This window comes from Columba livia, chromosome 14 (assembly GCF_036013475.1).
Source record: "Columba livia isolate bColLiv1 breed racing homer chromosome 14, bColLiv1.pat.W.v2, whole genome shotgun sequence".
In the NCBI taxonomy this organism is placed as follows: Eukaryota; Metazoa; Chordata; class Aves; order Columbiformes; family Columbidae; genus Columba; species Columba livia.
In genome coordinates, this window is record NC_088615.1 from 9569016 (window position 1) to 9593602 (window position 24587).

Genomic DNA, 24587 nt, shown 5'->3' on the forward strand with positions numbered 1-24587 from the left:
AGAGGCCTTCTCCCACTCCAGCGTGTGTGGTGTGGGGAATGTGCCACCGACACCAGGTCACCATGGCCATAGCACTGACAGAGGAGCAGGTATCCTGGATTACGTTGACACAGGGGATTTTTCTTTTGTGTAATTCAGGGCAAAACCACAAACATATGCAATCAGTGCCCCATACAAGACATTTGCATGAGCTGTATATATGGTTGTTTGCCTGCCAGGCAAGGCACTGTTTTACACTCCCATCAGCAGGTCCCCAAAAAAGATTCCTTAGAGACACTAATTTCTATCAATGGATAATGATGTTGGTATTATCTCTAAAAATTAAGGCATTTGATATATCGTAAAGAAAAACATTCACAAGACACAGACCTTTCAGGTTTCTGTGTGTGTAAACTGTAATTACCATCCCTCATCTTCGAGACATGGGGCTGACCCCATGCAGCATCACTCAGTCCCACCACCGGACCTCTTTCCTTGGTGACACAACTACATCAAAAGCAAGATGAAATTATTTATCAGGCTCTGTTTGCAGGAATCTGCAGTGATCCATCGCAGCAGTGGGTACCACAGTACCACAAAGTGCTGTACAACAAATGCTGCTTGTCCTGACCCTGCCACACCTGACCCAGCGTCAGCCCAACCTCCTGTGTGGTGGCCAGGGTTGCTGTCACCCTCAAAACCCTCGAGATCCAGCCTGGTGTTACTTTGCCTCACTTGTGTTTTGTGTGTGAATGCTAATGGGGTGGTATAATCATGAACCAGTGCATCCAGGGTTTGCCTCTCGTGCTACCAGGCTACCTGCCTTTTGCAGGGCAAGGTCACCCAAAATCACCTGCACGCTGCCCGGCATGGGGCTGCCTGTTGGGAAAGGAGCGTGTGGTGGTCTGGCAGCAAACCTGGACTCAGGGTTGAATAGAGCAAGGCAGAAAGAGGTTGCTTGGCAGCTCAAAAACGGTGCAGCAAGTGGCACATGGCCATGCCTGACACAGGCGAGGATGCCATCATGTGGCCAAAGCCTTTTATTCACTTCCCTCTTGTTTTGCATATTTTTGTGTTAAAAGCTTTCTGCCCTCTGCTCCTTTTCGATACTGGGTAGCGCACGGCTCTCCCTGACAGCTCCTGGAGGATGTGTGTTATAGAAGAGTTTTGTCCAAGTAAATCCTGGGCATCCATCTCAACATTGTTTTAACTGGATGCAGAATATCTGAAAAAAATCAGTGTGACTCCAATGCGGTTCTCAGGGCTTTAGGCACAGGGGGGGACTGACCACACCAAACCCGGGCACCGTGAGGGCAGGATCATTCAGACACACAGCTGGTTGCAAACGTCATAGGTTTAATTAATTAGTGGTTCATTTTACATAATGCAGACAGATGAGCGACACCCTTTATTTGCACTGAAAAAACAGTCTTCCCAGGTATTATCCCTGGAGACATATGATATTACACATCTAGAGAACATTTTATGTATATGCATTAAAAGAGGTAACATGGAAAGGATGAATCCTCAAATGCAGAAACAAATACTTGTGTCGAGACTCATCAGTTTTATCTATATTGTTTATCAAAACCAGTTCCCTGTGTTCTTGCCAAGCTCAGAGGCACCGTGAGCCTACTCACCTGCAAGTCCTGAGAAGAAACAACACCAGCTGTTTCTCCCACTTTTTAAGGCCAGTTTTGAGGGAAACCACACTTCTGATTTAGTTTGGGCCCCAGTGGAGTCCAAGGTTGGGGACCCCATTTCTGAATACTGCTCCAGACTCGAGTTTTTAGGCACTTTCTGCTGAGGTCTTCGAGTCTTGTCACCAGTTCCTCCATTCATCCAGGGAAGAGGATGTAGGAGTTTCCTTCTCCAGCTTTTTTGGAGGAAAGCTGGATCGCTGCTCCAGGTTGTCTTCAAAAACCTTTATGAGGGCATCTGCTAAAACTGCCATTGCTGGCCTTTTTCCCCAGAATTCTTCTCCAGAGGAAGATGAGGGGAACCATACATTTCCCAGAGGACAGTGTTGGCCCAGACTGTTCCCCCATGCCACATGTTCCTCTGCGTGCAAGGCTGTTACCTCTCAGCATCTCCTGCCAGTGCCACCAGAGTCCTCTTGTCCCAGTAGCCAGTTCTTCTTGGTTTTTGGCATCAGAATTTCCATGCTTAGAAAATAAAGCATGGAGATATTTAACAGCAATAATAATGATGTAAAAGATCTTGGAATAATTGAAGGGTTGAGGTAGAGCAAAAAGAGACCTGGGTCTGCCCCAGTTGTCTCAGCAGGATTGTAGCAAAGAGCTGGAGGTCTGAAGCTGGCCTGTGTATTTTAGAGAATAGTTTGGGATAAACTCTGCATCCTTTAAGGAGACTTCCTTTGCTGGTAGTATCTCAAGACTGAAAAGTGGTGTCTGCAGGATTTGGCAATTGGCAAAGCTAGACTGTCGCATCAGGGAAATCAGATGGTCCAACGAGATGCCTCTAACAGGTCCCTGGAGCTATACACAAGGTGAGTTACGTAAATTGATAGGCACCCATCAATGTGAAATGCAGACTGGTTTTATTGTTTTCTGATGAAAAAGAGCAGCTTCGTCTCTGAAATTAATATCCTCCCTTTTCCCAATTTAATTTATACCTTAGATAACAAACTGAAGTTGTTGAAGCCCGTCACATCTTTTCATTATAAACTTGCCCAAGTTGTGGAAACTGGAGAGTTTTATGCTGCAAAACGTGAGTATCCATTCATATGGATCCTGAAAGCAAGCTGGGATTTGGTGAGAATCCATACCTTCTTACACGAAAAGCACCAGCACACCCATCACACCTCCTCTTGTCTTTGTTCACAAAAAAGACAAGTTGTACCCAGTATTGTACAAAAGACACTCCCTTGGTTGATGTCAGTTGGGCTGGGTTTGGGTATATCTGTCTCACTCATGTGGGTAAGGGAAGTGGTTCTGTCCACTCAGTGGGAAAAATGTCATTGGTGAAAAAACCCAACATCAACCCGGGAATTATTAAGGTGCTTTTAGACAAAAGAGCAAAAGATTTTATAAAAAAGGGTATTTTGATTTCATTGAGCTGGTGCAGTTTTCAGAGTCCTCCAGGGACAAAGTCCATGGCAGAAGAGAAAGCAGATGCTGTAGTTGCAGAACAGGAGACTTCGATCAGAGCAGCCCCAACACCATGCTGCTGATTTGGCTCAGGAAAGCAGGAGACTTTCAGGTCATCTTGACTACACTTTTGAAATAAGAAAGAAGGAGGTTAATGAAGTACTGCAGAAAACAGAAAGGACTTCCAAGAATAAGTCTGAGTATGTAACTGCTAAAAGAGTTTCTGTAATCAGGTATTTTTGTTGCTGCTCCTTGATGTAACCCTGAGTTTATGAGGCAAATAATAAAACTGCAAGCTGATAGTCAAGGCACTTTGAAAGGGCTTAATTTCAGGTCTTTGGGGATGGATCAGGGGAGGAAAGGATACTGTGCAAAGAGTTTAGTGAGAATGATATTTCAAAACTTATAAAAATGTTAGAGAATATTCTCCCTTCAGATTTTCTTTTCTGATTCACACTAATCAAAACAATCACAACAATCAGGATGGATTCCAATGAAATTCCAGGAAATCTGGAATGAAACCAAAATCCATCAGCTCATCTGTTGTCTGCTCCACATGCCACAGACCCAAATTTGAAAAGTGTTTGATTATCCAGGTGTAGATACCCATGTAAGTTACCTGACTTTTAGAGGATCTGTACTATTGCAACTCCATTTGATTCAAAGATTAATTGTCTAATTTTAATAAAGCTAGAGGGTCTTTATGCGCTGACCTGGAAGTTAAGGATTGGTCTCAGTTTGGTCTCTTTTCATTGCTGTGAGGGAAAGTTCATAGCCAAGAAACATGGCTGAACTCATTGGGAATCCTCGCACTGCATTGACCGTGATGCCCCTAAAAAAGACCTGTTGGGGATGGAGAAAGGTTAGAGCATAGGAATATACTGGCTGTTTTAAGAAGAAAACATTGAACAAAGCTATAGCGGGATTCTGAAGAACCAGATCTTGCTTTGCTCATGAGATGTGCTCTCACTGCCAGTTTTTGCTGAAGTCTGTATTGAAGAATAGAAACTCAATGGCAGAAGTCACTGGTTTGGTGTCATTGTGCTCCACGCTCCTTATGGACCCCCCTCTGTGCTTGCCAGCATTAGCTACAAGAGATAAAGAGTAAAAAATGGCCTCATGCCACTGGAGTAGAGCAGAAAGCAAGAAGACTAAAATGTCTTCCAATGTTGTCCTACCTGTCTATGGTCCTCCTTCCCTTTGCACACAAAAGTGTGCAAGGATCATGCAAACTCCTGGGTGCAGTAAGAAGGCTGTTGCTTTCATGCAGCAAGTACTCTGACTCTGGGGGTTTGGTCTGTGGGTGTTTGGGAAGGGGAGAGGGAGCGGTGTGGCTGGAGCCAGCCCAGCTGATGTGGGCACTGTGCCACATGGGCTATTTTGCAGGTTTCACCTTTGGGCATAGAAACAATTTTTCAATCAGCAGAAAATTAGATGTATTCTGTATCTTGCTGAGAACCAGCTCCTGCCACCAGCTTTGGAAAAAGTATTCAATAGAAGCTGATATTGTCACATGTGGGTTCCTAAGGTCAAGCTTTGGTGCTCATTTATATCCCAGAGTTTTCTTTCATTAAGATAATGAATATAAATTTATACAGCCAGAGTTCCCATTCTGCTCAATACATATTTTTTTTAAAGACTTTGGCACTTGCAAGAGTGAAAGACCCTGTGGTTGTTAAGTGCTTGAACAGTAAAGTGCTTTTGGGAAAGTGGAGAAGGGGCTGTTGTCACTCCTGGCATTGGCTTGTCCCCCTTCAAACCCCACCTTGCTCCAGACTCCACTGCCTGGTACATGCAAGGCCGTGCACAAACCACTCACTCCTGGCTGAGCCTGTTTACAAAATGATGATTGCAGGGAGTATCTCTGCCAGCCTGTTTCTCACCAAACCACTCCATTAACCACCCAGGCTAATCACTGTGGTCACTTAACTAAACACCAGAAGTTCAGAACAGACATGAAAAGTAGCATCAGCAAAGCAAGTTCCCTTCCAGGGTTTACAAAGGCAAAGCTCCCATGGCTGCTGTGGGAAAGCAGGGAAGATCTCAGCTGCAAGACCAGAAGTCCACAGATTTAAGTGTCTAACCTGTATTTTCCCTGAAATACTGAGCTCTGCTGAACACGACCGTATCTTGTATCCAATAAATTCAGCTCATGGCGCTGACTTGTACAAGAAAATCAAGACATCTTCACATCGTTTAGGATGATGTTTGCAATGAGAAATTGCAATTTAGGATATTTCAGATATTTCTTGATTTATTAGGGTGTTTTGTTTTTCTAGGAAAGGTATAATTTTCTGGGAGACAATTCACATTTTTGCAGTACCCGTAAAATAACATGAGAGAGCCAGATTAAATAATAATGAAGACTTGTGATTAAAAGCCCAGAGGCATCAGTTTTCCTCATCAGAATGTATACACCTGACTATGGAGAAAGAAGAAGGCTACATTGCATTTTTTTTGTGTGTACAACAGGCAGTTATTTTCAGTACTGCAAATCCTGTTCCTTCATCTCCAAATGAAAACATCCAGAGCTGGGTTTACTGTTTATCAATTGTGTCTCTCCCAACACATAAAAAGATTTTCCTCACGAGAGAAAGATCTAGTCTTATCATCAACTATTACTCAGTCCTATTGCCAGTTTTGGTCTGGGTGCCAAGCATGAGAGCAGAAAAACTGTAAGCAGCTCAGACCTCTAACACAAAAACCCCTAAGTGCCTGAATTAGTTTTTAATTGTGAGGCAGAACAAGGAGGGTAGGGGGTGGGGATGAGGATGGAGACAGAGGAAAAACACATGGAAATTCCCTTTTCAGCTACCCTGCTATGTCTGACCATCTGAACTTGGTCTTCAGCATCTCTCCAGGTGCCTGCGCTTCATATGACTGTGACATTCTTCACATAATGGCAAAACACAAAGGAGGCTGCAGGCTCCTGTTACAGCTGGCATAATATAGTGGCATATTGACAAATGTTTAAATCACACTGACTTGTGATTTTGCAGCTTATTTTTTGTAATTTATTACTCTTCCCTCAGAAGGTGAAAATTAACACTTTGGAGCTAAGAGTCCATGTGATGTTGCAATGACAGCTTAATTACAGATTTACTTCAATATTAGAAGATATCTCTTCTCATAACCATGCATTGGCAGTGCAATAAAGCTGCAAATCCCAATTCTCTGCCATTCACATTTACCTGAGGCAAAGTTTGCAGGTAGAACAAACTACTTTTATCACACTAGTATACAAAGTCAGAAAAAGGAGATAAGTTTTTTTTTGGCACACAGCCCTTCTTCACGGTTGAAGCTGAAGCAATTTTCATTTAAGAGAATTTTCAACCAACTCTGTCTTGGTGGAAAATGAGGGTGGGCAGTGCAAAGCACAGCATCAGTTCCACCAGAGCATTGCCCAAAGTGACCAAATGCATTTTGGGTGCCAGCACAGTCCCACTGGAATCAGGTCCCATTAACTTCTGTGTCAATGGGAAATATTTGACCTCTGCATTTTGTAGTAGCCATCACAGGAGCAAGATTTTCTACCTGTGATTTACAATAAGTCAAATCATATCCACAATTAAAGGCACTGACATGAAGTGTCTTTTTAAGTTAATTACACCAGCAGACTGTGACCCCCAGTCATTTCTTTTTTAATTGCTGTAAGGCACATTATTACTCTATTATGATTTAGAAAGAGTCTGCACTATAATTACCTACTGTCATTATTATAATTTATCAGATGGGCTTTAGGTGCCTCTCAACCCTGCAGATAGGTTTGTAGCAGCCATTCTATTTTCCAGTTGAAAATTAAAGGCCTAATACCCAGATTTTACTTCAAATACCACTTACTTTTAAGCCCTCATTGTGGTAGCTCTGCAAGATACAGTCAAAGGTCCCTTTGTACTTGTTTAAATAAACTCCATCTGCCTGAAGACGACTTTTCACAACATCCATTGGAGTTGCAGTCCCCCAGGAAATGGCTCCTAGAAAAATGCAGAAGTATTTGAACCATTTATTCTCTGTATTTCCTTGGTTGCAGGTCAGTGAACTCTGAAATTCACCTCTTCTCTACCACATCATATTCATGGTGTTTTCATTTCAAGGTATTTGCCCTGCTCAGGCACAGGAATGGTATTTCTGGAGGCAAAGTTCCCTGTTTCTGGAAGAAGGATTGAGATTTTGGGGGTTACACTGGTAATCAAATGCAGGCAGCCCAGGAGTTGCTTCCCCAGGTACAAATGAGTCTTCTGCCATGCTTCTGGTGAAACATGGACATGCGATGGGAAGAGCCTGAGGGAGATGCCATTTGGGGCAGTTTCAGAAAAACTGGAGTCCTCAGTGTCGAAAAGCAAAGTTTGAGCTGAGAATGCAAATAAGAGGCTGGTGCATCTCATGCAGCCAGGATTAGGCTCCATGCAGCTGAGATACATCTTCATTCCTATAAAGAAACTGTCTATTTACATTGATCCGGCAGCCAGGTGGGATGTTCTGCCTCTCTGAAAAGGTCAGCATGTGACCGCAGTACGTGGCCCAGTTGGGCAGACAAGAGTTTGAACCTACATGAGTGTTGGGGCATACAAGAGAAGCTGTGCAGTTGGGCCAGGGGTCTGGTTATTTACAGGAGAAACGGAGAGGTGGTTTTGTAATCACTGCCTGAGCTAAGGATTGATCTACATTTCGGGGTCTGCAGTTTAGAAATGGCCAAGAATTGGGGAGTGGGTGTAGGGGTGACTTTACACTTGTAGGCTTGGTGGGGGACACACATGACAGTCTTACTGGCAGGTGTACCCAGGAAAAAAAGATCAATAACAGTTAATTCTGCTTGTGCTGGGTATGGGTAGGGTGCGTACCCTCCCAGTAGGCAGCCAACAGGTTGAAGTCCTCTTCTGGAGACATCTTGTCTGCCAGGTATCCCTGGCAAGGAGACAGCCAGGGAGAGGAAGGCACTGGCTGTTTACCTTCTCACTGACACTGAGCTTGATGAAGAGCTGCTAACACGACTTCCATAAAGTTTGTCAAATTATAAGGTGCAGCTATGGTGCCAGGGGACCTGGCCCTGGGGAAGGAAGGTCATTCAGCCACTTGTCCTCCCATTGTGACCAGGAGGCTGTGGTTGCTCCTCCAGGAACTTTCCTGTCCTTGTTTCGCCAGTATTGTGGGATAAAACGGTGCTTACCTGCTACACCCCCTGCCAGCCAGATGGAGGAGGGATTAGGGGAAATGCATCCATCAGGGGTAATCCATCCACAGAAAAATGTGTAAGGGATGAAATAGAGGCAGTACCCAGGAACATCCCTCAGAAGCATTGCTCCCGCGCCTCGGTATATTCCTGCTATCCCCTCTTTCTGTAGGACTGTCCTGAAGCAGTGAATTGGGCCTCGGTACACAGGAAATCCAGGAACTGTGGGCTTTAGTTTAATGTTTGCTGCAAATAAAGATATAACTGTTATAATAGCTATATTGCTACAGAACTCCTCTTAAAAGCCAACCACCATCCAACAGAAATCACTGCCATCCATTTTCTTTTGCTGGGATCAACATCTGGTGTGGGGAAAAAAAAAATGTTTTAAGAAAGAGGACCTAGGTCCATTTTTTAAAGACATTTAGACACTTTGGGACAGATTCTTCTTAGATGCATTGCATGCCTCCCAATGTGTGCCCTGTGATATTTCCAATTGAATTTAAGGCTATGTGCCCAGTTTTCATGGATTTTAACTGAATCTGGTGCCAAGTTGCATCTTGGAAAGCCTTGGCATCTTCAGAGTCTGGCCCTTCCCATGTAGACCAAGTTTGTTTTGGAAAGGGCTAAGCTGCATGGAGACTTTTAAAAATTGACATAATATTATTTCATCGAAGCAATACAGAAAAAGTCAATATTTTACAGTTAAACACTACAATGATAATTGTGAGAAAGGTGTTAATGAAACTGCTGAAATTCAAGGTGTTCAGCTCTGAAGCTGTGCCGTCTCTTCCTGCGGCTGTGCATGTGCTCTGGCAGGGTTTGCAGCCTGCAGTGAAATTCAGCTGCTGTCACGAGCAGAAGCAGCTTCTTCTGCCTCCAGCTTCTGAAGAGGTTACAGCTGCCCATGCATCCCCTCCTGACTCACAGAATCATGGAATCATAGAATAGTTTGGGTTGGAAGGGACATTCAAAGCTCATCTAGTCTAACCCCTCTGTGATGAGCAGGGACATCTTCCACCAGATCATCCATCCTGCCTGCACCTGGCTTGCCTGTAACTCTACACCAAATAAGCCAGTGGTTTTCAAATGTACATGTGAAATTTTAGTTTTTGAACAGAGGAGAGTGGAATAACAGAGAGCGGTTTATGGGCAAATATACATGGGACTGAGAGTATGCAACAGGCAATGGGGAGCTGGTGCTACTGCTGGCAGGAGACCCCACAGCCTGGGGACTCACTGTTTCTGCCCCACGGCCACGTGGGGAAGGTGGCTCCAACGGCTCCTGGTCCTGAGCAGACCTGCCCCTGTGTTCATTATAGATCCCAATCAGCTGGAGATGTCAGCAGAGATCTGATCAATGTCATTGATAAAACCCCTGCTCTTGAGTTGAGGAGGATGGGGTCCATCCTGAGGCACAAGGAAACATTTTTAGCTCAATCACAGTGGCACAAGGCATCAGAAAGCCAGGCCTTGAAGCAAACTTGTCCTAAAGGTCTTGGCAAACACCAAGGACTCACAGAGAAAGCAAAAAGAAACTCTTGCTTCCTACCTTCAATGTAAGGCTGTGTTTGCATCTGTAGCCGTATCTTTACTAGGTCCACAGGAGTGCCGATGCCCACGGAGACAAACCCTGCCACCATGCTGGCCAGAGCCACATCAGCAAGCGCTGGTGTATGGGATGGGTCTCCATGGCGGAGTTGGCTGAGGAACCGTTGTGTGTTGCTGAAGACGCCGAACACCACGGAGCTGTAGACAGCGATGCTGGCCAGTGGGAAGGACATGCCTTTGAAGAAGCCAGCCACCTACTCAAGGAAGGGAGCAGGATTTAAGAGAGCAAATGGGATGGAGCAGAATAAACCCCAACTTGTCCATCAGGCCAGAAACACAAATCCAAGGACCAGGTGTCTCCTGGAACCAACCACTTGCACACACTGAGCAAAGGAAAATTTATTCATACTGCTAAAGAGTTGTAAAAATTGTGCAGAATACAGGATAAAGCACAGAAACCCATGTCAAGTCCCTCTTATGGCCACATTCTGTCCTGGCACCACCAAAGTCAACAAAATACCTCCAGTACAGCTTTGCCAGCAGGTACAAGCAAAACAGTCACTGTGGATGTAACACCCTGACTCATGCAGAGACATGGGCAGTGTCATTTGTCACTCCAGGGATCTGTCTTTTCCCTGTAGGAGTAACCAAGAGAGTTACTTTGGAGTTAAGCAAGGGGAGGCTGTATGGATTTGCTGGTTCAGTTGCACCATGTAACTGCTGGAGTCAACTATGATTTTATATAATTGTTTTATGTATTTAACTATTTATTTATTTGCATTTTCTAGTAGCACATTTTAAGTAAGATAAACTACTTACAGACTCATTTCGGTACACAGTGAGAACACAGTTGAGTGTATTTCCATATCCTTGCCCAGCTTGCAAACGAGTCTGCAAAAGGAATTAATGAAATGCGATTAAAATCCCATGCTTCTAGTCCAGTGGAAGCTCATGCTACATAAACAATAAGTACTTTGCTTTGAGAGAGAATCCTTCCTTAGTTGGTAAGAAAACACAGCAAAAAAATAAGAGATATATGCATCCATCCCCCTTGAACATTGCCAGAAGCGGGGCTAAATGGGACCTCAGAGGTCTGAAGTTTCTGCAACATCTGGAATTGTCTGTCAATTGGAACTGACCGTCAAATTGCTCTGGAGTCCAGACCAGCTACCCTGACCCAGCACAGTGCTTGGGGCAGACTGCTGGTGTGCAGTGCTGTTATTGCAAGGTCCTGATTTATGAGGCAATTGGAGAGCAATGTGATCTCCTCCATTTGAATGTATTGCTGAAGGATGGAGAAGAGAGCTCTCCTGGCATGCTTGCAGGGACCTTCCTGTCCAAGGTAGATTTTAAGACACAGAAATTCTAAATAAAGCCAAAAATAATTCAGCTCCATCTCAGAAATTCTCCATGCTTCACTCAAAAATACATTTTTACATCATTTCCAAAATGATATTTTTGTTTCTGGAAAGCAATGATTATACCCCTTCGAAAAGATGCCGATGACAGCTGTCAGAAATGGCACGTAAACCACGACAAAGCTTGTATGCTTCAAAATACTTTATCGCTTTCACACACACATACATAAACATATACACAGGTATATTTAGATCATCTTTCATTCAAGCTGCTCACAAGTTTACAACAAAAGAATCCTAACAAGTGATCCATTGTTTGGGCTTAGAGATGTGTGAGGAAATGGAAACCTTGTTTGATTCACAGGACCTGGGGCTTCAGCAATTAATTTTGGCTGAAGCCAGAGCTCGGTTTTTATTGGAAGATACTCACATGTGCTCTATTGAGGATATTTTTAGGGAATGGGGACAATATTTCTAATCATTTCCATCGAAGCTGCTGCTAGCAGGAATGGCAAAATGAAGCCTGGATGGACGGTGCCCAGTCCCCTCCAGTGGCTCAGCCCTGACTTACACCAGGGTGAAACAGGAACTTCATTTGGGAATTTAAAGCACAAAGGAGTGTCTTCCCAAGTTTGTGCCTGGGGAGAGCTTTTGGACAGCAAATGGCAGGTTTAATCATACAATCATTTGGTCCAAAGTCCTGCCCAGGGCCCTGCCAGAGCCTTGCCAGTGGGATGCTGCCACGGGACCCTGGCTGGGGAGTGGGAAGGACCAAACCTCAGGCTCACCTCTCACCCCAGGGATGCTCCGTGCAGCCGTCTGCCCATTCGGAGCACCAAGCACCCAGCACCGCTCCACACCTGGCCACAGAGAAGGCAGCAGCAAAAGCAGAATATTTACCGAGCCCGTATAAACAAGCTGGTACAGGAAGATGTGGCTGTGGCTCATGCAGCAAACATTGTGCAACGCAGGCAGGCCCAGGCCACGGTGCAGACCTGTGTGTGCCGTGATTCACGCTGGGGGTAACGGGGTTGGGGGAACCGGCTGCACCTCGGAGAGCCTGGCACAGGGTAACCAGGGTGCACAGCATTGCATCCCTCCTGGCTTCATCTGAACACTTAGTCCAGACATTTTCATTTTGCCTCCATGGGCTTGTTTTTTATTCTTTTACACAGTAACCAGGTATTCAGAGGTACAAGTTAATATATTTTTTTAATAACTCAGGGCAACCGCCTGTCCTCACAAGCTGCTCCTCATGCATGTGCCCCTTAGCTAAGCTGTTAACACATGGAGCTGAAACCCCTGCTGGCATCTCTGTCAAAGTCAGCTGATCCCGGTATGGATACTCCTCAGGAAACTTCCTCTTTTCGTTACATTTTAATTAGACGAAGCCCTTCAGTGGCACCCAGAAACTGAAGAAAGTTCTGGGGAAATAAATGCAATGTGGATGGTGAAAAGTGAGTAAATGTAAAACTCTAAAGAGTTTTGCAGGGCTGTGGAAAAATAGCTACTTGAGTTTGATGGAAGCTGCAATGCTGGGAAGGGGCCAGCTGAAGGAGGAGATCTGCTTGATGGGAACTGTGGTGCAGATACCACATACCGTATCCGGGTTTTGTTCAGTCCTGTCCCCTGCTCTGGGCAGGGAAGGACCCCCCCATGGCCCAGAGGCTGCGAATGCCACTCAGCTGCCCTTTTGCTGGCTTAGTGCTATGTAAAAACTCCCCTTTCCACTCCCCCTAAATTTGGAAAGATAACAAGTTTGCCTACTTGGTATTCCCAGGCAATATCCAAAGCCAAGGGCAAGCAAGGGTCAGTCTGACAGTTGTCTTTATAAGCACTGAAGGATGGGCTTGCTCTTTCTTGGCATCCAGAAACTGGATGCTTCCCAACAGGATCCTTAGTTGTTGCTGAAATCCTCCAAACCTGGCCCTGAAATCCAGCCTGAAATGGGGATTGCCTTAGCAACCCAGGCAAACCTTGCCTATGCTCTCTGTGCCCTGGCCCTGCCCATCTCTGGGGGGTCTGCACCCCTTCTCACACTGCGATGCTCCTGGGGCTGATATCAGCAGGTCAGAAAGGAGAGGGTGTGCAGGTGACCTCCTGACCCCAGGAGAGCCAGCTTTGTGCAAGGGGATGGCTGTGATGGCTGGGAAAAGGATGTGGTGTGGGTTGTGCTGGACCCTGCCTCCTCCCCATCACACTGCAAGGGTGTCTAAGGTGCAAACAGGGCCACTGGCTTTGGGTCTGCTGCATCTGACAGCCCAGCCTGGTGCCAGCATTGAGGCTCAAACCAGATCAGAGCACGTGGGAAGAACAGTTGAAATGGTGAAAGGGCCTGAGATGCCTATCACACTGCAAAAGCAGAAAGGAAGAAGGACAGGGTCTTCCTCTGTATCTCTGCATCAGTAGGAATGGTCATCTCAGTTGGGTCAGGCTGTGCTGGTGTGTGCATGAGTTCGTCTGCATTATGCTAGCAAGTGCCTTCTTACATCTATAAATCCTTCTCTCTGAAGAAAGTTGTCTTGCAGGAATAGCAAATATTGCACCCCATAGGCCTGGGATAACGATTTCAGCACTCTGTTCTTCCAGCCCTGACAACACGAGGAAAACACGTCAAATGTGCCTGCAGCAAAGCAAATAAGTTTCCCTATTGCCCTTTGAATATTTGCCTGTGGTACAGTTCAGTAAAACATTGCAGAACTGTTTGGTAAACCACACATTAAGTAAGGCCAGTTTAATTTTCAGCATTAAACCTCACTGGAGGAGCTCACACGTATCAGCCAGTTCTTCTAGTTTCTTATTTGAAATGGGCATTGGAGAGGAAGAAAGGCTAAAGCCTATGAAAACATTTCTACTTAGGCTAAATTCTCCCTTGGGGTGGCGAGGAAAGTGAAGGCCTTTTGAAGGGTCATCTAGAGAGGCCACCTCCCTGTTGGTGAGAGCATGGTTCAAAGTGGTTTACCTTGATTGTGTCCAGGGGGTGGCCCACAATCACACTGGCGGCTCCTGGGAATGAAAGCAAAGTATTATGCAAAACACTGAAGATGTATTTGGGACAGGACAGGAAGTGATGGGTTTATAAGGGAGGAGGAGAGATTTCCACAGGAACAGCCATACTGGGCCAGAGCAATGCCCAGTATGAACTCCATCAACTTTGCAAGACTGAAAAGAGCATCTTTTCCTTGGTCAACGCATTATGACTGCACTCAAAAATGTATTATAAAATGTCCCCTTTCCTCTTGGACCTTAACCTGAGACCACCTGTGGCCCAGCACTATGTGTGAAAACTGGCCTGCTGCCACCAACACTGAGCACTGGTGGCTGGTCACCCCTAGACATCTTGTCCCAAGCCAGCGGTGTGCGGCCATAGCACAAGGTCAGTGGGACAGAGGGAGGGACTGCATGCTGCACAATCTCCACAGGCTGCAAAGAGCCCAAAATCAGCTGCTTGCATAACCTTTTGATGGAAGTTCTGCGCTGTCAGCTAACCTATGACACTTGTCTGGGCAGTCGGGATCTGTGAGCCATCTCACAGCCCCTTCCTAAGCCTGGTGTGAGCTGTAGCCTGGGCACAGCTCTGGTCTGCAGTGGTCAGTGCCTCAGTTTCCCCTCTGCCCAGCCGCTGCTGCAGCGCATCACCGGAGCAGGCAGCTTAGCCGTGCACCTTTTCAGCTGTTAAACATAGTGGAAACTTTCAGTTCTGTAACACATACTACATGAGTGATGCCTTTTCAGATCCTCACGTTTTCTTTCTTGTGTCTGTGTTCCCGATGTTTGCAATCAGAATTTTCAGCAGATCGGATCAATATTCCTCCCTGGCCATCAGCCAGTTTGTCGTGTCGGGGCCGCGGGGTCAAAGCCAGATGGTGCTTCCCCGGGGGTGTGTGCGATGGGAGATCCCGGGTTGGCTGCTGTGAGCCCCGGCTGTGCCTCTCCGGGCCCAGCGGTGCTTCCAGCCTTGAAAGAAAGGACGGGAGAGCCGGCGGGGCCGGGGGCGTGCGGGGTGGCTCGGGCAGAGGCCCTCGCCTCCCGAGGCGCACAGCAACACCCCACGTACTGACACATTTTAAGTATCCCGCCCGTGGAAACAGGATTAAACTGCACTTCTGGGCCAAAGCAAAGCAAAACGCGCATCCGCTGCTATGAGCACACCGGTCGGAGGCACAGACCGTAGGTGACACGGAGGATGTTATTCCGACATACGCTCCTGCCCCCCCCCCCCGCCCCGACTCCCGGAGCCCACGGCGCCACTTACCGCCCACCCAGCCCGCCGCGAAGTCCTGCAGCTGGACGCTGCTCATGCTGCGCCGCCGAGCCCGTTCTGCTGGGAGGGAGGTCCCCGCCGGGCAGGGGGTCCCGCCGGGCAGGGTGTCCCACCGGGCAGGAGCTCCAGCTGGACAGGGGGTCCCCACCGGGCAAGCGGTCCCGCCGGGCAAGGGGTCCCGCCGGGCAAGCGGTCCCGACGGGCAAGGGGTCCCGCCGAGCAGGGGATCCCCACCGGGCAAGGGGTACCCGCCGGGCAGGGGGTCCCACCGACCGCGCTTCTCGTGGCAGCCCCGCCGTCCTGGTCTCCCAGCACAGTGACATCACGCACCGGGGCTTAAAGGCGCCGCGCAGGGGCCGGCAGTGGGGAGACACCCAGAGTGTGTGTGGGGGGGTGTCTCGGCCAGGCGGGAGGGTGACGGTGGGGGCAACGCGGGTGTTTCTCGGGGGACTGATTTTACCGGCTGTCAAGTAACTGGGCTCATCCCAGGCTTCTCTTTACGCTGGGGGGAGCAGGAAAAGCAGCATCACCCCTTCAGCCAGGCAACAGGGGATGGGGGAGAAAAACAGGGATTTGGGGGGAGGTATGGTATAAATTCTCCAAGATGTAAATCCAGGTATAAAGAATGTATCTCATGCAGCCTTACTCCGTTGGAAAACATCTCCATTTGCTTCACTGGAGGCACACTGCCTCATCTTTTCAGGAGACACCCCCAATTTCTGTATTATCTCTGTAGGAGTTGTCTGAAATTTCTGTATTTTGGCATGCAATGAACAATTGCTTCATATCCCCTTCCTTCTCCATAGCATTCACCATGTTCTTATACCTCTATTACCTGCTTTTCCCTCACTTATTTCTTTCCCAGAGCCAAGAGCCCAGCTCTGTTTAGTACCCCTCTCATGCAAGATTCTCATTTTTACACTCCTCAGTCTTTTTTTTTGTTAAGTCTTTGAACTGGGCAGACAGAAACACAAGTGACAGGAACAAAACACACATCGAGCAGCATAAAGACAATTTCTGTTTTGATCTCAAACCCTTTTCTGACAATTCCTAACATGCCTTTCTGATTGACGTTGGAAGACTGTACTCTCTCAAATAGTAAATACCTGATTTTGAGTCCAGCCTGGCTGTTGTGCCTCCTGTGTGGTACTTTCAGTTAGTAAATGTAATGTCTTATGCCTGAATAGCACCCAGCCGCTCAACAGCAGGACATCCTTCTGGTCCTTAACCAGGTCGCTGATACCCTTCTGCTCACCAACTCCATCAGAAAACTCCTCTTGGACTTAAGGGGCACAACTTTCCCACTGAGCACGTACATCTGTCACATCTGGCTGTGATTTACTACAGCACAACATGATTGTTTTTTTCTCTATAGAGGTCAGATTTCTGCAGATAGCAGTTTGTTGGAGCGGTTTTGGAGACTTTCTGAAAAGATCGGGATCAGGTTTGCTACATTGCCTTCCTGGAATACCAGATTGTCTTGTTGTTGTTGTTGGAAGGTATTTGGCTACATATTCTGGTAACTACAAAACACGTTGATAGTTCATAAACAATAAATCCTGAATGCCAAAATACTGGCTGAAAATATATATATTTTTTCTTAAGTACTTAGTATGTGAATTTCCACTTAAAATTTTATATTTTCTACAAAAAGAGACAACTCTTCAAGCCAACCTTTAAACAATGTCCCCTTATGTGACTGCACATATACATAAGAAACCTTATCACCAAGTTGATGAAGGGAGTTTTTGTCTAGAAATTGCTCATAGAAATTTGATACTAGGTATATGGTTATCAGCTCAGATAATCTACACCTGAAACTTTAGATTTTTCGATATATATAACAATGCACGTTTTCCATGAGGAGGGTTTTCCTGAAGCACCGGGTCTCCAATGGTGCAGTGCAGGTTTCGGGGGGGCTGTGGTCCTGGGTAGATGTTGGAGACAACATGTATGCACAAGCACTGTGGAAACTTGTCAGATATTTGTTTTCTCAAATGAATTAGTGCTTATCTTTTAGAGGAAGTGCAATTCCATATATACAGTAATACAGAAAGAGGATATTGTCCTCATTTTTCACGCATATTTTCTTGCAAAGCTGGAATAAGAGCTGCCTAAATGAGGTAATTAATCAGTTAGAAGCATTAATCATTAATCATATGAATTCTCTCTAATTGTAACACATTTCCATGCCACATTCAGAACACCAGCTAACTCAGGGAAAACACTGGAAATGTTTTTTTTTGTGACAATGAGCTATGGATAGAAACCAAATGTTAGGGAGACTTGGTTCTAAACAGCTCCTAGCCTAGAAGCAGAAGGCAGCGAAGCTCAGAGCGGTGCAGGAGGTGAACAGGAATGCTCCTGCAGCCATGCCTGTGGACATGCTCACCCGGCAGCATGCAGGGGTGCAGTACACTTACAGATCTTGCTCTCGGCTGCTGTTAGCAATACCCACAAACCTGCAAACCAGCCCCAGAGTGGGCAGACACCTGTGCACAAGCTCTCAGTGGTTAATATGTGTTTGGCCCCTCAGCATCCTGGTCCTCCATGGTTTGTGAGGGTGTGTTTCCCCCTAAAGTGAAGGGGCAACAACTCAAAAAGATAATTTATTATAACTGTCAGCTATGAACTGTTTCAACACAGACTGCAGCACCTCCCAGCAGTTATGCACAAGTAAGCCTGTGCCTGTCCATTGAGGATTTTGCAGAACTGCTGTTATAGTGGAGTGAACTAGGACCCGTTAAAGTGAGGAAGAACTCCTCTGCTTTGAGCAGTGGCACCAGCAGGGACATCTTTGAACTCAAAAATACTTCCAAGCATGCTGCCAAGTCCTGCTGATGGGCTGAGAAACTCATGGTTCTTATCTACAGCTGACAGTGTCAGATATATTGCTGTTCATTGAGACCTGTGCATGCAGCTGACAGAGCATTTCCTCTTACTGATAACAGGCAGCAGTGCTGTATGGAGCACTGGAGAGGGTTCCATCCTTTCTGCTCTGAGTCCCAGCCTGGGCTTGCAGCCCCTCACAGCAAGTGCTGAACGAAGGGAGACAAGTGTGGTTTTTATTAGGGATGAGGAATCCTCTTCCTCCTGCCAAGAGGGAGAACAGGGAGACTATGTCATCCTGAATACTGCTGACTCTGCCTCCTTCTCAACCATAAACCCATTGTTTTTCACTGTACCACACTCTTTTGACCAGCTTACATTGCTTCCATGACAGGTTTTAATGCTGTGGATAAAAGGGAAGAAGTTTCCCACCATTTTACTGGGAGCCGGGTATTTTTTCTGGGCGAGCGCTGCAGGGCAGAGACTCAGTTACTTGTGGTAGATACACAGTTAACCACTCTGGGAATTAAAGATACAACTCAGCAGAGACAGAGTTGAAAAGGGATTATAAATTTCTTATCCAGCTGTAAAAGATTTCTGGGCTAGGATGCATTTCACTCGTAATACAGCTGGTCCCGGGATAGATTCCCTTTAAATATTAACCTATTAATAACATATAATGGCTTAAGCTGCTGGTCAAGATACAAGTAAAACAACATTAAATCTCGCTGCTGGGGCCAGAGTCACTGGTCATCAGGGTCTAACACTTAGTGTCCCTTTGAGGGGCTGGGTCTCATGAGCAGAGGCCAGTGAATTAAAAAGCAGTGCACGCACACACCCCGAAGCAATGTGTGAGCAGCGATAAGAAGACAACTTCATGGGCTACAGCAGTCAGATGAATCTGGGCAGCAGAAAACATGTTAGGGACCACATAGCAGAAATAGCTATCCCCTCCAGGAGCTACCAAACAGGCTCTTTTCTGTGGGCAGTGAGATGTGAGCACTTTCTCTGCAGGAATGTACATGGAGGATGGATTACAGATAACGAAAACACTAAAAACAGGCATGGAGGGCCCCACCATTAATGGCTACAAAGGTCTTCTCTGCCCTTCTTTGCCCAGGACCTGAGCAGGCTTTATTAGAGGAACAGTGTCCCAGGAAGGCTTAGTGAGGGGAATCCTCTGATTCTTTCATCACCCATCTGCTTATGCTTTTATGTAGGGAACACCTCTGACAGATGCCTGAAGTAGCTGATGTTCCATGAGAAGATATGCTTCCAGACCTACAGGCAAGACTCAGGTGATGTAATTGCATAATGCTGGAGCAGACCTTGTGGGACAGTCTGCCCTCAGCCTCGAGGGACCAGGACATTTCCCAGTTACATCCAACGAACATATCACAGCCTGGCTGAGCACCAGCCAGCAGTCAGGGCAAGTGTCCAACGAGAAGCCCCCTAGCATCATCCAACATCTTCACTTGCGGGCCATGAACTGCCTTCTCGGACGTACTGAGGTATTCCTCTGCCACAATTTCTGGAGAGCAGGAGTAGTAGCAGAGTCTGAAGCCTGGTGAGCTACATCCATGCTGTCATCCAGGCAAGGCTAACCTCCCACAAGCCAAGGAGCTTTTGGCTGAGGTGAGCCAGTTTGGTCAGGACATGCTTGAGGCTGAGAGCAGAGCAATGCTGCAACAGGCAGCTACAGTATGGAAAAGGCATTTTTCTCCATCCTCTTGGGAGGAGACAGCCAGCTGTGGCTTTTACTCCCTGCTTCCATCCCCTGGGTTCATTTTTGACACAGCAGCTATTGATAAGACCCTGAAAGAGCAGGAAGTTTCCCTGGCGGAGGCGGCTGGCCAGCCAACGTGTGTTTATACTGCTAATGAGCTTAAGTGGAGCACTTTGCTCAAAGGCATGAACAAGTTTCCAAGCTCTGACTGTTTCATCAACAGCCGCCTGCTTGTGGTGCTCAGCTCACTGCCACCAGATTTCATGGTCAAAGGGACACTTTCACCAACACCACCGCTATTTTAGTTTTATTATGGACAGAGAAGAGAGAGAACCGCCAAAGAGGAGATCAAGGGATGAGCTGGTGTTCAACTGGTGCAGAACTTAACAGCGCAGGCTGTTCTACATTCAATAGCAATGTGACAGTCGCAGAAAAAATACTTTCCCAGATGTCTCCAGGAAATGTTGACTCCTGTGACCTGCTATGCTACGTGTTAGACCCTCCACTCTCTCATGGAGAGAACTGGAACATGTAGAAAGAGTGATTGACAATGGTGGAGACTGTCTCCAAGGTTAGAGCCAGGGATGTCCCCGGAGGCTACAAACAAGTTGCAAGCTCAGGGAGCTTCACACTCCATCAGCCAAACATCTGTGACGGCCGCCCCAGAGTACTCCCACTGCAAATAGTTGCAGGAGAGATCATGCATTCGCTGCCCTCCAGCTTGCCTGTGGTTGAGAGGCAAAACCATGCCCAGGATGCCCAAACTCTCTTTCTAAACTCCAAAAGACTTCAAACATGACAATCACATGCTATCCCCCTGAAAGTGACCTCCTGATGGGCAAAAGTCCTTTTAAAATGCTCCTGGAATTTCACCAGGCTCTTTATGTTTTTATTTCTTGGACAATGGTTAATGTTTCAAGCAGAAAACCAAGCAAGTTTGCTCAAGCATGTGAACAAGAAAAAACTGAGCCTCAGCTAGTTTCTATTGGAAAATTACAGCAGAAACATGGAAAAAAACAGTGAGGGAAGTGTCTTGCCCTAAAGGCATTTGTCAGCTGTGATGGCTGTCATGTCCTCTCTGACAGTGGAGGGGAGCTGAGAGGGCTGGAGCCAAAGCAAGGCCTGTGTGGGTGGGCAGGAGCAGAAGCAAAGGGGAGTAGAAGAGGAATCGTATCAAGAATAGAGTGGCCAACAGGACCAGGGAAATGATCATTCCACTGTACTGGGCACTAGTTAGACCCCACCTTATACTGTGTTCAGTTTTGGGCCCCTCATGACAAGAATGACCTTGAGGTGCTGGAGCGAGTTGAGAGAAGGGAATGGAGCTGGGGAAGGGGCTGGAGCACAAGTGTGATGGGAGCGGCTGAGGGACCCAGGGGTTCAGCCTGGAGAACAGGAGCCGAGGGGAGACCTTCTGATCTCTGAACTGTCTAAAGGAGGTTGGAGTGTGGAGGGTGTTGGTCTCTTCTCCCAAGTAGCAAGTGATAGGACAAGAGGAAATGGCCTCAAGTTGCACCAGGGAAGGTTCAGATTGGATATTAGGAAAAAATTCTTCATGGAAAGGGTTGTCGGGCATTGGAACAGGCTGCCCAGGGCAGTGGTTTAGTCACCGTCCCTGGAGGTGTTTAAAACGTGTTTAGACAAAGTTCTTAGGGACATGGTTTAGTGCTAGTTAGGTTATGGTTGGACTCGATGATCTTGAGGTTCTCTTCCAAACAGAATGATTCTATAATTCTATGAATTAGACACCAGAGGCAGGCCCAGGTCTGCAGGGCTGGGAGATGAGAAGGTCCTAGACAAAGAGACAGTGGTGGAGAGGAATATTCTCAACACTTGGGACAGGATTTGTCCCTTGGAACTTTACATTCCTCTTCTGCCATTGTCTGCCTGAGCTGGTCATCTCAGCAGCATTAGGCTTCTAAGATGAACTGTGGCTTGCGATCCAGTGGGAAGCGAAGCTCAGGTGTCCACATTTCAACTATAGAAATCCACATTTAGCTAAAATGTTTCCCACTCTTGGCTTTCAGTTCTTGTGTCAAGTCAGACACCAGAGAGTCACCAGGTGAGATGAGCTCTGTTTGAGCTCCAGCTTTGTTGGATCAAACCTGTTCTGCTTATGCCCATATGATAAATACCACATCTGTCATAGCAGCAAGTGAATGTACAGCTCCTCACATAAACCCACTGGCAACTAAAAATTAGAATAAACCATTTTTTTCAGCTTCTGGAATCTGAATATCTAACTCTCCAGAATCATAAATATCAATTTTGTAAACTGCTTTGAAAAAATCTTAGTAAGTGGGAGTAATTAAAGTGTTTAGTCCTAAAATCTAGTTTAAATGGGGTTTTGTGTGTGCATGTGTGATTGTCTTCAGCTTAATATAGTTTCCTCCATGTTTACCCCTCCAAGCATCCTTCCACCCTTTTTTTCTATTATTCTCTTGCAGGAAAGGGATTTTGTTAGGTTGCCAAGCCCAGCTGGGCTGGAGTAGAATCTCATCATCATCAGAGGAAGAGGAGCAGGCTAATTTTACAAGGTGAACACTCCTATTTGCATGGAAACAGCTCTGCAATCACATCAGGAAGAAGAATAGCAAACAAGACTGTTAAACTGAGTTTTCCAAAGCTGCAAATTTCAATCAGAGTCTTTGAAAGCTGCAGGAAAATTTACGTGAGAGAAGTAAACACTACTTCTTTGTGTGCAATTATTTGATTAAACAAGCACAGTGAGTCAGTTTCTCATTTGTGTTAATGGAGAAGCATCTTTTGTTTGTGTTCAGTCCTGCTGATTCCATGCTCACAATGTCCTATTTAAGCTCCATTAATTCACTGTGGAGCCTATAGGAAGATTTTGTGTTCATCCTCGTTGGAAGGACTCGAAGCATCACTGCTCGTGAAAGGAAAAATCAAGACAGCAGCTGAGAAGGGCTCGGATATGAAAAATCAACAGAGTGAAAAATGGAAAATGAGGAGTGGAGCCTTGGATCTGCTGAAGAAATCCCAGTGGTCGTGCCTGCACCAGGAATTCACCCCTTGCAAACCTCTTTATGAAAATTATCTGACCTCATAAATCAGGAGTCCTAGAAGGTCCCTCTAGAAGTACATGCTTCAGAGCTCAGATGTGGTGCAAATGATGCCATTGCAGCACCGATCCAAAGCTCGAGGAAATGCCTATTCTTCAAAATGTGTTATTTTTGCAAATGGCTCATTACCATGCATCCTTGCTGTCATTTCAGACTACTCATTGATGTGACAACTACCTAAAGAAATTTATGCACAAAAACTTTAGGTCCTACCTTGACCAACATTCAAAGCTGCTCTCTGGTTTGCCCAGCAGATATTTATCTCTGTTGCACTGCTGACTAATTAGCTAATTGCGTGGTTCAACACCTTTCCTCCAAAACCTGTGGAAGCAACAGAAGCAATTTGCTGCAATGTATTTCCCCCAGCAGCAAAAGCTGCATTTTGGTATCTGGAGAAAGCCAGACCCAAGCGAGGAATTTCCACCTGAAACAGTAGCTGATGATTTGATAATATTTGGGCAAACAGTGCCACCAAAAGGAAATGTGATAAACTACCCAGCCAAAAAATACCTTTTATTGGTGCTTTTTGAGCAGTTACTATGACTACCCTCCCTCCACAGACCTCTGCTTTGTTCCCCTGTCAGCTTCTCAGATGATGTTCAAGTGCATCCATCTCTATCAGAAACACACACAGCCCTCCTAAGGCTCTGGGCTTGAGAAAAAATGTTTTCAGTCGTTCAGCTAAGGAAGAGTCTCTTTTTAGCCTAGCAGCTAAAGATTTTTCCAGCCCTATACAGCACAATCATATAAAATTGTTTGAATACTAAATTGAAACACATGGAGAAATCTTATTCTTTGATGGTTTTTAGATAACATATTAATTCCCCTATATCCTGAAAAAAAAAAAAAAAAACAAACCACTTTATTTACTCCAATTTATTTATTACTGCAATACTTTTATCATTTATTTTTTTTCAAAGCAGGCACTACCAATAAGAAATTAAACATTTTAGAGTTTGCCTGGGCCTTTAAAGTACCCATTACTGTAGCTGACTTTGCCCCAGGATGCAGCTTGGAGGCTGAGCCTGGTCCCGGTCCATGGCCCCACTCCGGCCACAGCTCTGGAGCATCTCAGCTCCATCACAGATGAGACCCAGCTAAAGCCTGAATCTGCCGGACAGGGACAAGGGACTTCACATCCCACGTCCTTTATATCAAGCTGATGTCACAACTGCAAGTTTCTCCTAAATTAATGGCAAGCCAAAATAATTATCTGCTTTTATACAGGAAGACAGATTAAAACGCTTCTCCGAGTCTGGGTTGCCCTGGATTTCTCTGCCGGGGTGGCTGCAGAGGGTGCTGTTATCCTGCGTACACCAGCACCCAAATGTGGACTCCACCAGCAGGACAGACCCTGCGGCGGCTGCAGGCACTGTGTGACTTTGAAGGGGATGTTAAGGGGTTTTGCTGTTAGGATGACAATTCAGGCTCTGCACAGACCTGTCTGCTACAACCCCACCTGAAGACTTTAATATGACAGGGAAAGGCTGGGTCCTGTTGACACATCCCATCCAGCT

General features: G+C 46.2%; 1 protein-coding gene across 4 annotated transcripts; it reads right to left on the reverse strand.

The window, feature by feature from the left end:
- Window positions 1-1315: 1315 nt before the first annotated feature.
- SLC25A48 (solute carrier family 25 member 48) lies at window positions 1316-15748 on the reverse strand. Of its 4 annotated transcripts, XM_005503463.3 has the most exons (8): window positions 15424-15671; window positions 14131-14174; window positions 10630-10701; window positions 9812-10064; window positions 8257-8505; window positions 6930-7063; window positions 3803-3932; window positions 1316-3216 (listed from the first exon to the last, which is right to left on the reverse strand). In XM_005503463.3, exons 1-7 carry the CDS (start codon window positions 15467-15469, stop codon window positions 3810-3812), a joined length of 921 nt encoding a protein of 306 aa, XP_005503520.1. In that variant the 5' UTR covers window positions 15470-15671; the 3' UTR covers window positions 1316-3216; window positions 3803-3809. The 4 variants fall into 4 exon arrangements, with proteins under 4 accessions (XP_005503520.1, XP_021144931.1, XP_064886020.1 ...); XM_021289256.2 differs by lacking the exon at window positions 3803-3932 and having other exon boundaries at window positions 15424-15748; XM_065029948.1 differs by lacking the exons at window positions 3803-3932; window positions 14131-14174 and having other exon boundaries at window positions 15424-15550.
- Between the last annotated feature and the right edge of the window lie 8839 nt (window positions 15749-24587).